Source organism: Rana temporaria, chromosome 12 (assembly GCF_905171775.1).
Source record: "Rana temporaria chromosome 12, aRanTem1.1, whole genome shotgun sequence".
NCBI lineage: Eukaryota > Metazoa > Chordata > Amphibia > Anura > Ranidae > Rana > Rana temporaria.
This window is the reverse complement of record NC_053500.1, coordinates 73,299,683-73,321,026: the sequence shown is the minus strand read 5'-3', so window position 1 is coordinate 73,321,026 and position 21,344 is coordinate 73,299,683. Positions and strand designations below refer to the sequence as shown.

Below are 21,344 nucleotides of genomic sequence, written 5' to 3'. Positions count from 1 at the left end.
CAACAGACTGTAGTGGATGGAATACTGCATATAGCTTTTGGGCTGCTGCACAAGGTGCTGTCTGCAATCCACCCAAAAGGGCTCAGTAGGTCCCATTACACCCATCAATTAGGGGGTTTGTGGGAAAACATCCTAAGCACCTGCGAAGCTCCCTATTCAGCCTAACAATTAATCTCAGGCACAGTAATAAAAATAAAGTGAAAAGAAAGAAAATATGCTCTAATAACTCACCACTCAAACAAGATTCCAAAATTAGGAGTTCTCAATCCAGACACCATGGAAGGGGCCAAATCATTTCCCATGCGATTATTAAGGTATTCTGAATCTGTCTTGCACCTGAACTGGTGTTTAGATTCAGACATGCAAGCATTTTTATTAGTGCATCAATATTTATTGTTATGGACAGCAAGGCATTCATATAAACTCACAGTATAATAACAGAGCTAGGTTCATACAAAGACACAGATTTAAAGCAGTGAAAGGCAAAAAATAAATAAAAAAAATCACACACTGACAAATAGTTCAGAGATGGTCCCTTGATTGTGAAGTATAAATGAAGCTGTCCATTTTGTCTCCATACACGTTGAAGGATATTACCTTGACCTTCGTGTTATTGAATTGAATCATTGGTCAAATGCTTCTTTAAAATTTTATTTTTTATTATATAAAAAGCAGGACTACAGCAACAGTGAATCTCATGCGTCAATACTTTTTATTGACTTGGAACAAGTATGATGAAAGTGAAGTCAGCATACCAGATCTGCATAGTTGTCCTAGGTCAGTGACCAAAAGTATTGATACCATTGGATCTGCTTGACAGGTAGGTAACTACAATTGAAGGGGGTCAATATAAGTTTCCTTTAAAAATTACAAACTTGAATTTTTTCCTCTGTACAGAGATGGAATTCCAGCTCAGCAGGGCAGAGATAAGGAACGGTAAACAATACTACAGCCAGGAGCAGTGAAGGCTTTGCCTTGATACAGCAAATGAATGTGTCAGAGGCAGAATATGACTGTTATGGATCCCAATACCATTTATAAATGACCAGGACAGTGGTAATACAGGACAGATGTCACCATTATGTATATGCAAGGTCTAAAGCCAGGGCTGCCCAACCTTTTGAGGAGCGAGGGCCACTGAAGCAACTTGGTATCGGTTCAGGGGCCAAAATTAGAGGAATGGGCAGATGACGGGGCTGTGTCCACGCTGCATATGCTGAACGTACATGGAAACAGCCCACGCTGCTCTATGGTCCTCTAATTCAATCCGCCCAGACAAAAGGGGACAGATCCCCTGCTGTTTATTTATTTTTTTAAGCATAAATCGGATTGGAGGTAAGTGGGGGTAAATGGAGGGTCTGATTGGGTCCTAAGGCTTCTTTCACACTGATGCACCACATGCACTTGTGGCTTTCTTGTAGGTTAGCTGCACTTTGCCATGGACTTCTATTATATCCTGCAGGTGTGGTGCAATTTCTGAAAGCGCAATGAACCCACAGGTAATAGAAGTCTATGGCTCAGTATAGGTATCCTGCAGGTGCACTGTGCTGCACCCGTGGATTAGTTTGAAAGCAGCCTAGTTACCACTGCAAAACAGATATGCCCATATCTACACTGTGATTTCAGTAATAAACGTACCTTTATTTACAGTCTTCCATTCAGTTTTCCCCGGCTGTTGCTGTCCTAGGCAGAGTGAATCTATTGTCACAGGAGCTGGCGCTATACAGGAAGCATTGGCTTATGTGGTTCTGCTCTGCAGCGGTTTGCTTTCTCTACCGCCGGCTTCATTCACAACACTGATGCTCTGGGATGGCGGGTCAGCAACCTGCGATCTGTGCTTGCCAAACCACCATGCCAGAGCAGAAGGTCGCAAGCCACATCAGAGGGCTCGTTGGGTACCCCTGGTCTAAGCAAAGGGTTTGTTAGGCTAATTTCTTCCATAATGCCCAGTTTGCAATCAATATTGTATTTTTACCAGCCTTATTAGCACCTTTATTGTAACAGGTTCCCAAAAAATGAATGGGATGCATTTACATAGCTACTTCCGCTTTATGTAGCGAGAATGAGCTTTACATTAGGAAGCTGTATCTGATGAGCAACAACAACGCTCACAGAATCAAAGCCACATGAGGCTGCTTTGCTTCATCATGGCATTTTATGCCAAGTCCTGTAAAAGATCAGAAAAACTCATTGAGAGGTAATACTCAGTGAATTTCAGCAAAGGAGTTATATTAAATTAACCGTATTACCCCTAAAGGGTAAAAAAAAAAAAAACGAGAAAGCGGAGCGTGCCTGCTGAGAGCAGATTCACTTTTCCTTGCTCCATGCCTTCCAAATTATTTTCAGTGTATTTTATTCTTTGATAGGACTACAGCTAGTAGGCAAGACGACTATATGATGCGCTTCCACAGTTTAGAACAAAATTCAAGTGTACTTGTAACCCAGACACGGTGTCTATTTTATGATATACGATGTGTCCTTTGTAACAGGTATACAAAACTATTCTGTTCAACCGACATATTATCCTGGGAGAACAGCTGTACTGAATTTTCTGACACTCACGTTAGGACCCTGCAAACATCAGCTCACCAATATGTGAAACCCATATTTTAGACACTACGTCTACCATACAGAAAGCTTGGAGAAATATAAGATTTCACGGTCAATGGCAACCTGTTTAGAAATGTCGTGCCCAGGTCTAAGAGAATACTCCATGAGTACTAACAATTATGTGCAACATGAAGATTTAAGTGTCTATTTACACATGTGCATTTTAGGTGTGGCGCTTTAAACAAAGTCCTGCATGCATACTGTGGGGTTCAGTGGTAGTGCTCCTAAAAATGCAACACACAGGTGTGAACCAGCCCTAAGTGTTGCTATTGCGGACACTTTCACACTTCAAACCAAGGCTCCATGTTTCCGATTTTTTTTTTTAAGAAATAGGGATAATTCCCTAGCAACCTACAACTTAATAAAATAAATCAGTGATGTAACAATGCTGTCCAGAAAACACTAACACTGCCAACCCTCAGGTGGTCTTCTCAGTTTACCTTGATAGGCTGGCATCATTTCTTCAAGACAGCCTAACTGGGCTTTCTAATGTCCCCCCAATTAGCACTGCAGCATCATGCTATGTATTGTAATGATGTACAAGCTCCTTCTAAAGGCCCGTACGCACGATCATATATTTGTCCGATGGACGTGTTTTGTTGCATAATCCGACCGTCTGTATGCGCTATCGGACAATTGTTGTCAGAATTTCCGACAACAAATGTTGGCTGAGCATGCTCTCAAATTGTTCGACAACGAATGTGTTCTGTCGGATTATCCGATCGTGTGTACACAAATCCGTCGGACTAAAATCCAAAATTACAAACATGCATGCTCCGAACCAATGATAAACATCAGACAACAATAGCAGAAGTTGCCCAAAGGGTGGCGGTAAAGAGCTGAAAAACCAAGTAGTTTGGTGTATGTTGGCTAAAAATATTCTGTCATCTGTATGCAAAGTTCACAGAAAATGCCCTTCAGCTAATGGAAGTCCGATCGTGTGCATGAGGCTTTAGAATGACATCTGTGAGCAATGTTTCCTACAAACTGCAGTGAGGATGATCAGTAATGGGTGCATACACATACATACTGTATAGGTAGAATCACAGGATCTGAATTGAGTATTTGATATTATCCTGTCAAACCGAGGCTCTTACACTGCAGAGCAGTGTAATCAGACAAAGCCAGGATACAAGACCAAAGCACTGGGGTGGATAGGCAATGACCCATGTAAGTATAACCTGTTTACATGATTTCACATGATACTGGAGTGCATTTAGTTACACAGACATGTTAATGTAATCAGTTAAGTTCCAGGTAGCTATATTTATAAGTTTTCCCTTTCAGGTTAGAAGGGAATGTAAATATACATGGAGTCACTATGGGAACACATCTTTTCATTTGCTCTCACCTCTGTAGCAACCACTGTAAACAATGCATAGCATACAATACTAAAGAGATGCTCAAGACAGTTAAAGCTGAAGGTCAGGCACAGAAAAAAAGAAACTCAACTCTGCAACAAGTTCTCAGCAGGTAAAAATCCATAAAAAAAAAAAAAAAAAACCTTTAACTTTTCAACTCCTTTTATCCTAATGCATTAAGATAAAAAGTCTGTGTGCCACAGCCCCCCTAATATTAACCCAAGCCCCATCTCTGTCCACAAGCCTCAGCCGTTCAGAGGCACCATTGGCTTCCACTGCTGTCAAAGTCAGTTAGCCAGTGTGGGAGAGACTAAACCACAGCTCCTGTGTCCCCCCATAGCAAGCTGCTTGCTGTGGGGGCACTAAACAGGAGAAAGGGGACAGGAAAACCAAAGAGGCAGCAGAGAAGAGGAGGATCCGGGCTGCTCTGTGCAAATCCACTGCACAGAGCAGGTAAGTATAATATGTTTATTTTTATAAAAATAACAAAGACTTTACAATCACTTTAATACTTCTGGTTAGTGTACATATATAAATTATGATTTTGGATTAATTCCTGTAATTTCTTATGTACTACAGCACTCAAGCCGAGAAAAGGACATTTTGCACTATAGCTCCTCTCAGGACTCATTAGCTTTGTACAGGTCCATGTAAAAAGTAGCCTATTCAAAATGAGATGATCGTTGTCTGATGTGACAGTTTTCTGCTAGACTTGGCAATGACCTCTGGACTACAGTAGCATCAAGTGAGCAGATCAGTGTGCTGCTTCTCCTTCATTGTCCAAATATAGGCTGGAATTGTATAAATCTTAGGACTGAATGGACACAAAAAGGAGAAGTACAGCCAAAGCTTGTTTGGCTGCATTTCTATGGATCATAGGAGTGCAGTTTGTGAGTAGAGCATAGGGGGTGTGTGAGTACAGCAGAAAGCATTGACCACCAGCTCTCTGATCGCTCGGTTCTCAGTCTTGGAGGCCCAATGCTGCATCCACACAAGTACGTACGATTCTGGAAGAAAACACACAAGCATACTTCTCTTTAAAGCACATAAATCCCTATAAGTGAATAAACTATGTGCATGGATTTCAGCTTGAATCCGTTTGGCTGGGGATTCAATATTAATGAAACATAGTAGCCAACAATCCTGGGTGAATGGATTTGCCCCCTCCTCTGTGTGATGCTTTCCAACTCATTACCCGGTACCTATTACCGGCCCATGAAGATAAAAACTATTGGCATGCGTGTGGATAACACAATCACCTATTCATACGCAATTCACATATTTGCAACTCCTGCTTGGTCCCAGAAATGTGCACATCCTTGTTTGTTTTATCTTTTTCACCACCAATGCCTCATTTATCGCCTTTTCTTTTCATTTTCCAATCTGTGGCAATCATAAACATACTTTGTTGCAGCCTATGATTAGTTCCTCCATTGTGCCCAGTGATGTTTAGATTTAATACTAATATGGCAGCTTCCAAAAAAAAGAAAGAAAATCATAAAGCTTTGCGAGTTTCAGCTTAATAAAAACCAGAGCAGGTGCACCAATTGTTTACAACCTGGAAAAGGCTCTTTGCTCATAACGCACTTATCCAACTTTGGCAATTTCAAAGCATCAGGAAGAAAAGCTGCAGCACTGCTCAGTCAATTGTGTCCAAGATAGTTCCAGGAAAGAATGAAGTGTTTAAAAAGGCAAGATGGGCGTTTGTTTTTATTATGGCAGTTTAAACTTGGGGGTGAAAGGTTTCTCAGTGGAATGAATAGGGGCTCCACTTGTCCTGTAAACAGAAAACTGTGCAGTCTGATCAGGTGGGGGCACTTCAAAGTGCAGGACTTGTGCCTTCCAGAAACATCCCCACACTGACTCTCCCAGTCTAGACTCCTCGTAGAGGGTGGTAAACCTACATGAACGTGGCTTTTTTGCACTAGTCCAAAGGCATTGGTGCCACTAAGCTTGTGGAACCCCTTTAAATTTGTGGTGGAAGAATGAACTGGCGTTCCAGAGCAGTTTCCAACTAGAGTTATTTGTCTATCAGTCCACCTTCTTTCAGCTTGAAGTAGAAGAATTTTTCCAGGGTATTGGCGCATTTGCAGTACTCGCTGTCGGGAGGGTTGTATTCTCGGCAGTTAGTGATGATCCTCTGCAGGTCAGCAATGAAGATCTTCTTGGTCACATAATACCTGTTCTTCAGCCTTTCAGTCATGGTTTTCAGATCTTAAGGGAAACACAATATTTTCATTTAGTAGAAGATAAAAAAAAATTGTTTACAACAGAATTCTTTAGGGTGGTCATCAAATACATGTCTGTGCATAATTATGTGGGTCAAGATGATCTACTGATCATTTCATTTTCTTGTTTATTGAATCATAGAGAAGGTACATATTGATCACCCCCCCAGCATCTCTGGCTCACCTCCTTTATTAACGAAATTCAGTTTTTCAATTATGGAGGTTTAGCATCACATGTGGGCATCGCCATCGGGGCTCTCTGCATGCAGTCTGCCTAAAAAACCTTCCCCCAAAATGCCCATCATGGCATTTTGATATTTGCATAACTCCTTCAAGCACACTGGCTGAGGGCTCTTGACAGGGGCACTAAGGCAGGGTGCTGTGAAGTTTTCAAGAAGCCATGTACAGGACCCCCTCCAACCAGCCAGTAATTCACTACACATTGCCTATAAAAGCACAGAGGCCCAGAAATGACTGGGTCCAAAATATGGTCTTAAAGCGGAGTTCCGCCAATTTTTTTTTTTTGAGAGCAGTGCTGAGCAAGTGACCCCCCTGTGGTCTATATGCAGTGGGACAAAGTCGAGGTGCCTCGGGTATGTATATGCTTGGCGTCACCATTTTTTCATAGCCTGGCCACCAGAAGCTCTGCCACCCAGGAGATCTGGGGCAATCTTGCTCCACCCTGGAGACCGGCGGGTGGGAAACACTCTCCTCAGAGGGCTCACACAGCCTTTCAATCAGGGACCTGCGCCAGCAAAACTGCCTCCTACCACCTCTGACCTGGACTCAAGCAGATCCGCCATCTCCTTCAGCCCCCACAGCCCCCTGGCCTGGGTGGAAGGTAAGTTGTACATTCACAGGAGCACCGAGAATGCCTCCCTTGTGCCCGGGAAGCTCCTCGCCGTGGAGGACCCCCGGCAGTAGGGACCTCCAGAAGTGGAAATAAATCCTGGCTGGCCTCACAGCCCTCACCGGCTTTGGTGTCCAGCACCCAGGGGAAACATCCGCTACTGACTTCAGGTCTACAAAAAAAACTAAACAACGTACGTTTTGCTTGCCAGGAAAGACAATCAAGAACTGAGGTGCAGAGGGAAGGGAGCCTTTTAACCTCATGTGTTGATTGCGTTTCCTGTCAGGTAGACCAATCATCTCCCAGGTGTGCCATCCTGGAAGATGACTAGAGAAATTTTCGTTTTATACTCAGGTTTACTCTAGGCCAAAGCCAATCATCAAAAGGCAGGGGCCAAAAATCACCCCTAAAGCAGTAAGAGATCCCACATTTCACTGGGCTCAATGGTAAGCAAAAACTGCATACAAAATATAGGGGAGAGGGATATACAGGAAAATCTGTCATGTTATGAATTTCAGACCACACTTATGTGAGCATTTACAGACATGCATCTTAGATCAAAAGTCAGTTGTACAGAAAGGGGTGGGGGGACCTTACCAATTGGGAAACGAATCACTTCATAGTAATCCGGGGCTTCAGACTTCTTCACCGGTTCCATGAACGGCCAAGCGCTTGGGTGCGACTGAAAAAAAAAAAGACAGACAATAAGCTGTGCCGAAGTCTACACCACAAAAGTGATTAATCAATCTCTGCTGTGTGTTAATCAAAACTGGCCTTTTGTAGCATGTGTAAATACTGGAAATGGGTACAACAAGCTTTTTTTTAGCACTAACAGTTTGCGCAGCACTTTACACTTAGAGCAACTTTAACACCGGGTGTCACCAAGACACGCCAGATTAACTAACACAAAATATAAATAAAAACCAGTAAAATGTGGTACTCATTCTTCATAGACTTTCTATATCGCATAAAATGGTATCCAGGAAGAGACCAGCTCAACCCATACTGGTGGGTTGATATTGTATTATAAATCACAATTACAAAAGACAATTTAAAACTCTGCTCAGCCAATTTTGAGATTTACCAACCTAAGTACAGCCAGGTGATGACTAGTTCAGCAATGTAGCTTCCCTTGCCACCTCTCTGCCTCCTCAACAATGCGTCAGCGGCGTCTTCTGGCACATGCGTGGCAGCCTGTGGCCAGTCCGGTCATAATCACTTCCGGCCGGGACCCATTCATACAGGGCTCTCCTCTGGGCTTACCATTTAGGTCACACTACTCACCCAGGAGGGAACAACAGCCCCCCTGCCCAATCACTCTACTACTTTGTCAATAAGAGGTAAGACCGGCAGACTATCTATGGCTTCCTACCTAGCTTTGTCTAAATAATTTGCAGTATTACATTGCTTTTCCCACTACCAGGTATTGGCCATTTGAGCTATATAGACTCCCTCCTCTTGATTACTGGACACTTTTGTTCACTGTCTCAACAAACAGTGACACGTGATGGTTTATATTGCCGCGGTAGACTACTATTTATCAGAGTGTGTGCCCCTTCTACTACTTTTCCTGGATGTTCTGCTTACCAGCGTTATATAGTGTTGGATACGTGCCTGTAATACTCATTTGGCAAGCCCCTGTTGTATTATCTACTATATACCCATTTTCTGAATGTGCATTTCTAGTATATGACCAGCCATATGTTATGCCTGGCCAAGCTCTATTTATGCATACTGCTATGCTTGCGTTGCTTGGCATGCATATAAATACATCTTGCTAGAATATTCTTCTTTTCCGTTTATAGACTTATCCTTGAATGTTTGAGACAACTTGTTTTGACCAACATTTATATACTGTCTTTGTGCATTTTTATTTAGAAATTCTGCTTACTATGCAAGTATCTACCTTTTCAGAATACAACATCTGAATGGCCATGTATACTTGGGAGAAAGATTAGATAGATAGAGAGAGAGAGATAGAGATATATCGAGAGAACGCGAGCATATGCATTAAAATAAACCTTCTGCATTTACAACTTTTTCAACTTGAAAAGCGTGTTCTGCCCTCTGTCTGGACATGCTGCACCTTCTGCCTTCCATCTGCTATACTGGAATGAATGTTGTGCTAAAGGCGAGGTGAAGGAGGAGGTCACCTGGGAGAGGCTGCCAAGTGGCGGAGCCATGGTCCACATAAACTGTTATTCAGTTGTTTTTGGACCGCAGTGCACCATTTTATTGATGCCTGCTCAATAGTGTGTAATAGTCGGAGCTCCAGCCTCAGCTCTGTTCTTGTGCAAAGGGGGGGTGGGGATAGGGTTCTTTCCTCCAAACAGCTATCCTCACTGAGCTCTGCAGAGTGTGATTTCAGCTCTCCGTCCCCTTTTTTTCTGAACACTCAGACAAGATGTAAATAAGACTGCAGATAAACAGATACCAATTTTGTATTTATTTCATATCTGTGTATCACCTGAGGACAGTCACTTCATTGGGTATATGTAAGAGTTTACAACCACTTTAAAGGGTTTCCTTTTGAAAGAAAGAAAAGGCTAACACATTGTAAGTTTAGCTGTAAATGCATCTTACTGAAGCTTTTATTTGAAATGCACATAAAGTGGTTACCTTAATCTGTGCCAACAAGTTCTTCAGCATATTGTATAACTGGTCAGGATCCTTAATCTCCTTCCTGTAAAAGGTTATATACATTATGAATGGAGTATAAAAGCATTACAATATTGTATCTGCTGATGCAAGATTTCAAAAGCCGTTTCTATGCCAGTTTTGCAAAGATGCCAAGGACTAAATCTCTTACCAGTCTTAACTGTTGGGACTCAGACAAAGCAATCTCTGTGCCTAAAGTCCGATCCTGCTTACTGCCCACAGATACCAAGAAGGGTCCTAGTCTTCCAGTTAGAATTTACACTAAATATGTATTGAATAAACGTTTAGGGGATTCGGTTGTATCATTAATACTAAGCTATAGGACAGGACAGAACAAGGAAAGTGAGGTCTCTTCACAGGAGACCCTGAAAAATAAACCGTGAATTAGTCAGCCTTCAAAAAGCTCACTGAAAACTGTACTGCCAATGCTGAAAGAGCCTGGTTCCCTACTGTGCATGCGCAAGTCGCGCTGCGCGTTCCGAGTGGTCCCTGCCATCTTCTGGGACCTGTATCTTCCAGAAGACAGCGGAGGGAGGGGCTAGACATGGCATAGATCGCCCCAAATACTGCGGTGATCTTTCGCCAAAAGTGGGGAGCAAATACCAGTATTAAGGTATCGGCTCCCTTCTCCCACCTGAAAGGTGCCAAATGTTACACCAGAGGGGGGGGCACATTTACAGAAGAAGTTAAATTTTTGGGTGGAACGCCGCTTTAAGCACAGTATAGCCATATGGTGTGACCAAATCCCCATATTTTTGGAAAATGTTCATGCGTTTTAAATAGCCTTGCAGGAGTTAAATGTAATTTATGTATGTGTGCGCTGTAATATTTTGTTCTGTGTGTATGTTCTTATGGCAGCACCATCTTTAATCCATTTTTTAGGGTGTGCCCCAAACCCCCCCCCCCCCCCTCGTATTTGTTTTTTTATTAAAATTAATGGGCTCTCATAGGGAACTATTGATTTTGACATAAAAACAAACACTTGATGAGGCTTAACGCGGCTATATCCAGCGTCAGACGTTTTTACAGCTCTAAGGGCCCTTTCACACTGGTGCGTTTTCGCCGTAAAAATAGCGCTATTAAAACGCTCCCCATGCCCCCTCTCCATTGAAATGAATTAAAAACGCGGTAAACTCGCGGTGTTTTACCGCGATTTTAACGCTCCGTTTTTTAATTCATTTCAATGGAGGGGGCATGGGGAGCGTTTTAATAGCGCTATTTTTACCGCGAAAATGCAACAAAAACGCACCAGTGTGAAAGGGCCCTAACTCTGTGCCTCAAAACATGCTGGCTGTGGGGGTTTTTTTTTTTTTTTTGCATATGCAATGCCTATGCCACTTACAGCTCCTAAAAGCCTGTGTGTGCGTGCATGAGGCCATAGAACAACATGGAGAGGCGTTTTTGTTTAGTTTTTTTTTTAAAGCTTAAAATCGCCTGATGCTCCTAAAAGCGACTGTAAAAATGCCCTATTCATTAAAATTCCCTGCACTTCAAGTGATCAGCATAAACAAAAAAAAAAAAACAAAAAAAAAGGAAAAACTGCTAGACGGTGACCTTCAGAAGTGCATCAAATTTCACCCCCAAATATGGATTCTAAATACTTTATATCATTTAAGAGCCTGAGCACATCTTTCATGACAAAGTCCCCACTGAATGACCAGGAAATATACTAGTGATCAGAGGAGCTGCTAGTATACGATTAGGTCACGGTCACATTCAAAATGTCCTCTCATTCTGTAGTGGCATCAGAGTAATAGAACACATACCCCTTTTCTTTGCACGATGGTTTCCACCCAGTTTCTCCTGAAAAAAAAAAAAAAAAATATTATATATATGCCACTAGACCACTTAAAAGAAACACATCCGTTAAGTGTGCTATTATTCCCCACTTACTTATGCCCGGGATACATTCTACTGGGATCTGTCGTACACCCTCCTTGAAACATGTCAAGCCAGGATAGACTTTGCGTATCTGCGCCTGTCTGCGTTCAATCAATTTCTTAATGATCTGGATCAAACAGAGATACAGCAATATTGATACAATTAAAATCTCAGAGGCTGGGACCTTTCGGCGTAGGAAGTACTATTTAACCACCCCAATACTAGATACTTTCACCTCATTCCTGCACAGGCCAATTTCAATTATAAAAGTTTGCAAATAAATATTTTTATAAATTGAAGCCAAAATGTATTCTGCTACATTACTTTATTAAAAATAACCCAAATCAGTGTATATTATTTAGTCTTTAGGAAAGTTAGAGTCCACAAACTACAGTATATATTTTTGAATGTTGATCAATATACTGACGGACCCTCTCATTTTTTGAAGCCCTAAAATGTCAGGACAGTACAAATACTCCCCAAATAACCCCTTTTTGGAATATAGACAGTCCAAGGTATCTAGTAAGAGGTATGGTGATTTTTTTCAAAATTTTTGTACAGCGACATCAGATGACACCATGTAAAACGTAAAAAAAAAAATTCTTTACATTTTTTTAATCATTTTACCCTCCTATAACTTTTTTTTTTAATACACAAATAGTGACACTGTACTGCTCTGGGGAGGTGATCAGGATTCCCTCCCCCACTACGATTGCCCATTACAGTGATGATCTGATTACTGTTATAAGCAATCATTTTTATGAATGGCATCCATTCATATGCCATGCTGTACTATTGTGATAGCTGCGATTGACCACAGCCATCACATGATACAGGTCTGCAGTGATTGGCCCTGTACCATGTGATCACTGTGACCAATCAGAGATCACAATAGTACACGAATACAAGCAAAACAACCTCCTGCATTCGAGGTGGATGTTCCACCAATGGAGAACTTTTGACACCTTGAAACTAGGTAAAGATTTGCAGCCCCCTGAGGACTTGGGAAGACCAAAGAAAACACACGAAAAAAATAAAAATAAAAAATAAAACAAACACCCCAGGAAGAGCACCAGCCTTTTTATTAAAGAAATAAAACATGTGTACTAACAGCACGTGATATCAAGCTCATCAATACCCACAGTGACCCACACACTCTGGTCCACTGCACCAATCCCAGCAAAAGGAAGACCCTTCCAATGACTGGTGAGTTTTGACGGTAGCTACCCTCTTCTTCAGAGCTTTGGCTCTGAAGAAGATGGTACCTAACCTCCAAACTCGTCAGCCATTGAATGTTACTTCACTATGCTGGGATTGGCAGAGTGGACCAGAGTGTGTGGGTCACTGTGGATGAGCTTGAGATCATGTGTAAATACACGTGTTTTCTTATTTTTTTTTTATGGAATAGGTTGGTGCGGTCTGTTTTTTGTTTTTCCAGTACACAATGAATGGCTATGGATGAAAGCCATTGTGTACCATTTACACGTGATTGATCACATGGTACTGGCCCAGTACAACAATCTGTCTTCAAGGGTGACAGATGATTGTTATTGTGCGCCCCCTAGGGTCCACACAAAGTGAGCTCCTCATATGATGTCCACCCAGGTTTAGAAAGCTCCGGCCCAGCCATCATTTTATAATAGGCTGGGCTGAAAGTTGTTAAACAGCCATGATGCACAACTACCGTTAGCACCACACCCACAGTCACCATTAAATAAAAAAGCCCAGATCCAGCCAAAACCCTATTTTTGGAAACAACAGGGAATGGCTGGAACTAGAAGGTTTTTATTACCGTTTGTGTCTCTAGTCAAGAGATTCCCCATTACACCTGTCAGGGCAGGAAGCAATTAAAAATCCCTCCATTGTGGGCAGAAAAAAAAAAAAAAAAAAAAAAAGCAATGTTTTGGGTTAAAAACTTCTGAATGTTTTTGTTAGTTACTGCTGTGCCTTTCTGTCCTTGTGACAACTGCACCCCATATTTCTTGTATGGGTGTCAAAAGGGACAGAAAAAAATTAAAGTGTCCCCAATGGTCAGAGACAAAAATTAAAACCTGACAGATTTTTAACTCCTTTCCACGCTATCCAAAACTCTAAATATAATTTTAGCTGTGGCAAACAGTCAGCATAATGAAGGAAGGTTGCTTATTGATTGCTATGGGCTACTGTAAATTTTACTCTGCTATGCCTAAAGTATACCATTATGAAAAAAAAAAAAAAAAAAAAAAAAAGAAATAGGCTGCCATTGCTAACCTACTTTTGAAAATGCTGGTTAATTGGCCGTCTCTGGCTTTACTACCGAGTCAATGACCAAGTATGCAGCAGGTGAAGCCAGAAAGTAGTTGGCCCTCCTTATTTGTATACAGGTTTAGGGTCCATCATAAATGTACTTCGACCAGATTCAAGCAAGGCAACTGGCAGTGCAGAGGCAGCCATAGACAGCCTACACATTTCTATTAAAATGTAAGAGTTCCGCTTGTTATCCATTAATAAAAGCAACATCTGCTAGTTTTATACAGAACATGTAACTACTGAGAGGAAGTGGCAGCAGCATAGAAAGACTCAGAACACACACCTCCTTCTGCTTCTTTATGATGTGGGAGAGCTCAGTGTATGGAATGCGAGGATTTAGTTCACACTCCATCAGAGTGGCACCTTCGTAATCCTTGATGTAACCCAGATAGCGACTTTTGGGGACTTTGATGTCTTTGGAAAAACCCTACAAAAGGTAACAATATAAAATTATTATATAAGTGGAAAGATAAAAACACAAAGAAAGCAGGGAAACTGAAAATCTTATCGCACAGCAATTTCTGAGGACACCCTCCTGCTTTTGTGAAGAATGAGAAAAACCCCGTTTCTATAGGTTTCCTAGACATGAACTTTATTGCAATAGACTTGCCTTTCTATCAAATTCACAATAAATTCCAACTAAAAATCTGCACATGCTGATTTATAACCTTCAAATTTTCAAGAAAAGACACATTATGCAAGCTGACTGGTGATTTTTTCTGGCCTGTGCTTTTTTTTTTTTTTTTTTTAGCACTACATGTAGGATGAAAGAGAAAGATTATATTTGTAGAAGGTTACATTGTACAGGACATATCCAAACACACAGAAGCAAACTTCACACACAGACAGATCAACAGCAGCTTCTGCTGTTATCCTTGTGCTTGAATAAAGCCAAGGGAAATATTAATTCACATCATCAAATTGATGCATTGACTATCACATCCCATCAAGGATTGCAATCTCTAAACCAAGCTGCTTTTACGAATGCATGAATCTCACAAAAAAAAACACTGTATGAAACCTGTGAAATTAATTCTCTCATTGTACACAGCCAGCAGTAGACTTAATCTGACCACTGTATCTGGGGCGATCCACAAAAGCGGTCAGCTAAGAAAAATAGGCCATGATGTATACATGAAGGAAAGCAGGTTTAGAGCCAGTGTAAAAAAAGGCACCAAGCTGAATTTTTTTTTTTTTTAAGTTTTTCAACAAACAGAAAAAACACACAAACAAACACACAAACAAACACACAAACAAACACACAAACAAACACACAAACAAACACACAAACAAACACACAAACAAACACACAAACAAACACACAAACAAACACACAAACAAACACACAAACAAACACACAAACAAACACACAAACAAACACACAAAAAAGACAATCACCGTACCAGATAGACTGGATCGGAATGGTAGGCAATATGCTCAGACATAGGCAAATAAAGAGATACCAATACAAAGGATATACAGTAGGCACATCAGGAAAAGGTGCATGTAGACCAATACGGCAAGTAAGCTTATATAGCGGGATGGAGTCATTAACAAGTTTCAGCCAAAGGGCTTTCAAAGAGGTCTGTGCACCCTTCCAGGACAGTAGAATGGTCTTTTTAGCATAAAAATAAAGTATACGGAGCAGTCCCTTGGCATGCGTTGACAGGTGTAAGTCACCAAAAATGGCTAGTAGGCGGGTCTTGGGGCGAATTATATTTGGGAGGCCCAACGCCGAGGAGACAAAAAGGCACCCACCTCCCCCAGAAGTCCAGAATTATTGGGCATGACCAAAAACAGTGCAAGAAATCAGCCTCCTGGCCGCAGCCGCGGACGCAAGCGGCCTAAGACAGGAGACCCATCCCATGCAACCTCGCTGGAGTAAGGTGGGCCTGGTGGAAAATCTTAACTTGTATGATTTGGTCTCAGGACGCAATGACAGACATCACTGAATACCGACCAGTCCTCGTTCTCCAAGGAGATGTCCATAGAGGTCCATTTGTCCCGAGCTCTATGGAATCTGGGGTTAGAATCGGTCAGCAGGGTTGCGTAATAAGTAACGATCTCTTCCTCTAACCAGTAAAAGTTCAGGCGCCAAATAACAGGCCCCGAACCGGAAGCAGCAGAGACAACAGGAAGGGTCTTGGCCGGGACAAATGCCATATCCAATTGGGACATGTGTGGAAAGAGTCCGAATGGCAGGAGAAATGGCGCACATCCGGATGTTTCCAGCGCCATACTTCTGTAAGGCCATGAACCTGGATCCGATCGAGGAAGGATGGAAAGGGTCTGCCCCCACCCCCCAATCGGTTCAGTGTTGGACCTAAAATGGCATTAAAGTCCCCCACGTAAAGTAGTGGCCTAGGAGGTCTAGTCAGCAATTGAAGTGACAGTTTAGAGAGTAGCTCTGCTGAAAACGGAGGGGGGATATAAAAATTCACCAGGGTAAGTGTCACCTTAGAAATCTGTAAAGGAAGAATGACGACTGAATGCTTAGTACTTATACATTTTTTACGAAAAATAAAAAAGGCAAACAAAATGGCAAAAAAACAAAAAGCAGTTTTCTGTCTGCAACAACCATCATTTTTAAAACCACCCAGCAGATACCCACCTGCTTTTTGAAATAGCCTATAGCATATTCATCTGCATATGTGAGGAAGTAAAGGATGTTGTGTTTAATGTGGTACTCTTTTAAATGGTTCATCAAATGGGTACCATATCCCTGAAAAAGAAATGAAGAAATCAAATACAAAGGCAGAATAAGCTATGGTTATTGGTTCAACTAGATTACATAGTTACATAGTTAGTCAGGTTGAAGAAAGACACAAGTCCATCCAGTTCAACCACAAAAAAAATAAACAAAGATTGACTTGTGTCTTTTTTTTTAACCAGACTATGCCGGAAATCTAGGACCATTGACAATAATTGTACAATGCATAGTCCTATGGGTTGGATCAAGATATCAAAGCTGCTGCCTAGGGCAAACATATTTCACCGTTTCTGCGATATACTGTAGAAAATAGAAGCAATTATTTAAATAAATGTGCATTAGCAGAATTAAACCTTTGCCTAAAAAAAAAAAAAAAAAACAACAACAAAGAAGACATTATGTGCTAGTACGGTATGCACAGCATATTAAAAGGAGAAGTCCAGCCTGAGCTATTTAGGCTGGGCTTCTCCTATGGGTCGCAGGAGTGCAATTCGTTTTGCACTCCTGTGACCCGTTTTTGGCAGGGAGAGGTCTGAAGTCCGCTCTCCACTGACTTCACTACCATCAGTCGGGGCAGCGCGTCATCACGACTTCCAAGTCAGGATCCATCAGCCGCCTTGATTAATGGCAGTCTCAGCGAGTCTCTGAGATAGCGATGTATTATGAATGAAAAAAATTTATGCAAAATAAAAATCTACAAACCTTGACTTGTTCATTGGAAGTAACAGCACAAAACACAATCTCTGTGAAACCTTGAGTGGGAAACATGCGAAAACAGATGCCACCAATAACCCGACCATCTTTAATAAGTGCAAGAGTCTTGTGTTTCCTGTATAATAAAGAAAGAGAGCCTTAGGTAAACAATCAATGCCCAATATTATGTGGAGATTCCGATATACAAAAAAAAAATGAAATGATTAAACTAAAGTAAGAATATCATAAACCTATGGTAATCGAACTGAGCATATGACGAAAAACGTTTAGCGGGTCATTAGCTACTTGTCATCAGATCTGGCATTGACATACACTTTTTCCAAATAACGTTTTATAAAATGTATTTTTTTCAGGAAAGTACAACAAAGGTTTCACATAAAATGGATGTGAAAGTACCAACTATAATAGTCAGAAAAGTAACAACCAATGGCAAAAGGGGGAATGAGACATACACAGGCTGCACACAATTGGCAGGATGGGATAGGGGGGAGAAGTTATAGATGAGTTTTTTTTATGTATTTATTAAAATGTATTTATACTAGCATTAAAATACAGCATTTGAAAAGTATGAAAATTGTGTCATCAGGTTTTTTCTTTGTGTAGGACACTGAAATGATACTAAAACACACAGTTTCATTTACATTTCTATTTCTGTATGACAATTGTCAAAAAATGAAATAAAAAAAAAAAAAAAAACACATCTAAGTACCTTTTTCCTAATTGATATACATCTGTCACATGACCCAGATCTTTGTCCAAAATAAAATAAAAAACAGCCTTTGGAATACAGAGTAAAAATCAATAAAAAAAAAATCAATAAAACTGTTTTAAAATTGTCATACAAATATATATTTGAAAGCAAATCATTATTATTATTTTGTGGAACATGGTGTGGGCAGATTTCTGCCCCTACAGCCTGTCTCTAAGAATAAAAGGGAGGTAAAGCCTTTATTAATCTACATGTAATATCCCACCCCAATTGTGTTTAGCTGGTTAGTGTGCATGGAGGAAGGAAGGGGGGAGGGAAGGGAGCTGGCTGTCATTTACCACTGTGTATACACCCACATGTGTGACTCTATACTCACATGGGCTGCTCAGATGTGATAGGGAGGAAATGAAAAACACTGGAAATTTGAGCATTTGAAGAGTTGCCACCACTGCTCTGCAAAATCCCTGGTTGCATTAGGAACTTGGACAGAAGGTGGAGACAGAACAGTAGGATCAACCAGATTTTTTGCAGAATACAGAAAATTAATCTCAGAGTGAGTATGAACAGCATGTATTGATAGATTTTTTTATGATGTGGGTTTAGTGACACTTTAAGATCCAGTGGAAGCTACTTGTAATAAATAAGCACCAATTGTTTTAAAAATTCAATCACCATAACACATGTTCTACAGCATATGGGTAAGTATCATTTGATAGATCAACTGCATCTAATCAAAGTGCTATTAAACCCAAAAGCAAATATTATATTGAAGATTACTAATGCTTATAGTTTCACTTTTTTAGGCTCTTTTTCCTTTCACCTGGTGAGATGGGGGGGGGGGGGAGCATGCATAGTAATTAACTATGTGGCTACAGCAACACATGGCACGCACACATACACAGTGGGCACACATACACAGTGGGGGTTATTTACTAAAGGCAAATCCACTTTGCGCTGCAAGTGCCCTTGGAAGTGCAGTCGCTGTAGGCCTGAGGGGGACATGCAAGGAAAATAAACATTTTAGCTTGCACATGATTGGATCATAAAATCAGCATAGCTTCCCCTCAGATCTACAGCGACTGCACTTCCAAGTGCACTTTCAAATGCACTTGCAGTGCAAAGTAGATTTGCCTTTAGTAAATCAACCCCTATGTATGTGTTACAAATTGTAGGATAGTTTTCAATGCAGAACGTCGTAGTCTGTTTTTGTTTGAAACTATATGGATTCCAATTGAAGATGTAGCCGTCTGTCTTTCTTACAAAATGGTTATATGGCTGCCAATGCAATATGCTGCAGATTTTCTACAGTGTTGAACCGCGTGGTTGTTTCTGGTTAGAGTGCATATAATGCACTTTAAAAAAATAAGTTGACAACGTATTACAATGATGGAGCAGGTTTTTTTTTTTTAGCTTACAGTGTGTTAGACATGCATTACAAATGAATAACGCGCGTTTTTGTGCTTACTGTTCATTACAAAACATAGTAAAATGTGAAATGACTGATTATATGCTGTGCGTTCTACATGCAGGACAAGTAGCAATGTGGTTTTCTGCTGACTGTGCGTTACACACACACTAAGATGAGGAATCATGCAACTTTATGCCAACTATGTGTTGTACACGTAGAACAGTGTGTGTTTCTGTTTTTTTTTTCTGCTTACTATGTGTTACACGCACATAAAAACTAGGAATTGTGTTTTCTGCTTATTGAGCGTTTATGCATGCACTAAAAAGTATGATTTTTTTTATTTATTTTTTGGCGTGACAAACTTATTTAAATGAGTAATGATTTGTATTTTTCAGCTTTAAAAAAAAAAAAGGAGAATGATATGGACATTTTTCCTTTCTGTGCATTATACACAAACTAAAAAGATGAATTCTTGGTGTATCTTCTGCTTACTGTGCATTATCCATGAAGTACAAGGAGGAACCTTTATATTTTTTTATGCTGTGGCATTTACACACAGTAAAGGGCAATCGTTGTGTTTTCTGCCTACTGTGCATTATAAACATAGTACAAGGAGTAATAATTCATGTTGTATTTTCTGCTGGATTTTAGGGGAAACACTACAAAAAATAAAAAGTCCCCAAAATGTCTGCCTCCCCCTGATTTGCATGAGTACTGGGTACGTAGTACCCACTTGAAACCCATTAACAAAAGCGTTATCTAAAGAGAAAAACCACACCATAAAACATTTTATTTTAGCTCTTCCCAGCTACGCTATAGCGGAAAGACAGCTTACAATGCCAGGAGGGTGTCCATGGGCATCCTCTCATGCTCAAGCTGCCTGTGTGCCCCCTTCAGACTCGGCTGATCACAGATCAGGGTAAAGGACCACTCACAGCCGCCCCTTAAAGGGGTGGTTCCCCCTAAAACAAATTTCTAACAATACATTCGTAAGACCCGTTATACTGCGGGTAGGCTGGCTTTTGTTTTGTTTTTTTAGTACATACCTCGATATCGCCGTTTCGTCCCTTGGCGGTGGGCGTTCCTAGTTGATTGACGTTCCCCCAACGGGCACATACGTGACGTCACGACTTTCCGAAAGAAGCCGAACGTCGCTGCGCAGGCGCCGTATAGAGCCGACTCTATACGGCGCCTGCGCAATGACGTTCGGCTTCTGTCGGAAAGTCGTGACGCGCAGTATGCGCCCGTCGGAGGAACGTCAATCAACTAGGAACGCCCACCGCCAAGGGACGAAACGGCGATATCGAGGTATGTACTAAAAAAACAAAACAAAAGCCAGCCTACCCGCAGTGTAACGGGTCTTACGAATGTATTGTTAGAAATTTGTTTTAGGGGGAACCACCCCTTTAAATTGTGATCAGCTGTCAGCCAATGACAGCTGATCACATGACTTAAACAGAAGATGGTTGACAGCCATCGGCTCCAACCCCCCCTCTCACGCTCACAGCGCAAAAAAAAAAGAAGTAGGAAAGCTGGTTAACTTCTGTTAAAAAGGGAAATCAGGCTCAACATTGATGACCACTGCCGCCAATCAGTGCCCACCAGTGCCGCCAATCAGTGTCACTTTTCAGTGCCACCTACCAGTGCAGCCGAAAAATTGCCTATTTGCAAAATGTAATAACAAACCATTTAAAAAAGGCATATATAAAAATTCTATTTTTTTACTTGTTTAGCAAAAAAAATAAGAAAAAATACCAGTGGTGATTAAAGACTACCAACAGAAAGCTTTATTTGTGTGAAAAAGAAACAAAATGATAAAAAAAATGTATATGGGTACAGTATTGCATGACCATGCAATTGTCAAGGTGTGACAGCACTGAAACCTGAAAAGTGGCCTGGGCAAGAATGGGGTAAAATAAAAATAGG

The 21,344-nt window shown here is 41.0% G+C and overlaps 1 protein-coding gene across 1 annotated transcript in view; it reads right to left on the bottom strand.

Moving 5' to 3' along the window:
- Nucleotides 1-4,425: 4,425 nt before the first annotated feature.
- KAT2A (lysine acetyltransferase 2A) overlaps nt 4,426-21,344 on the bottom strand; it is a 77,502-nt gene continuing 60,583 nt past the window's right edge. Inside the window, exons 11-18 of the mRNA XM_040330159.1 lie at nt 17,290-17,416; nt 16,489-16,599; nt 14,161-14,304; nt 11,601-11,715; nt 11,474-11,510; nt 9,669-9,732; nt 7,647-7,731; nt 4,426-6,185 (exon numbers count right to left, since the gene is read on the bottom strand). Coding sequence (XP_040186093.1) covers nt 5,992-6,185; nt 7,647-7,731; nt 9,669-9,732; nt 11,474-11,510; nt 11,601-11,715; nt 14,161-14,304; nt 16,489-16,599; nt 17,290-17,416 — 877 coding nt within the window. The 3' untranslated portion in view covers nt 4,426-5,991. The remainder of the gene's footprint in view (nt 6,186-7,646; nt 7,732-9,668; nt 9,733-11,473; nt 11,511-11,600; nt 11,716-14,160; nt 14,305-16,488; nt 16,600-17,289; nt 17,417-21,344) is intronic.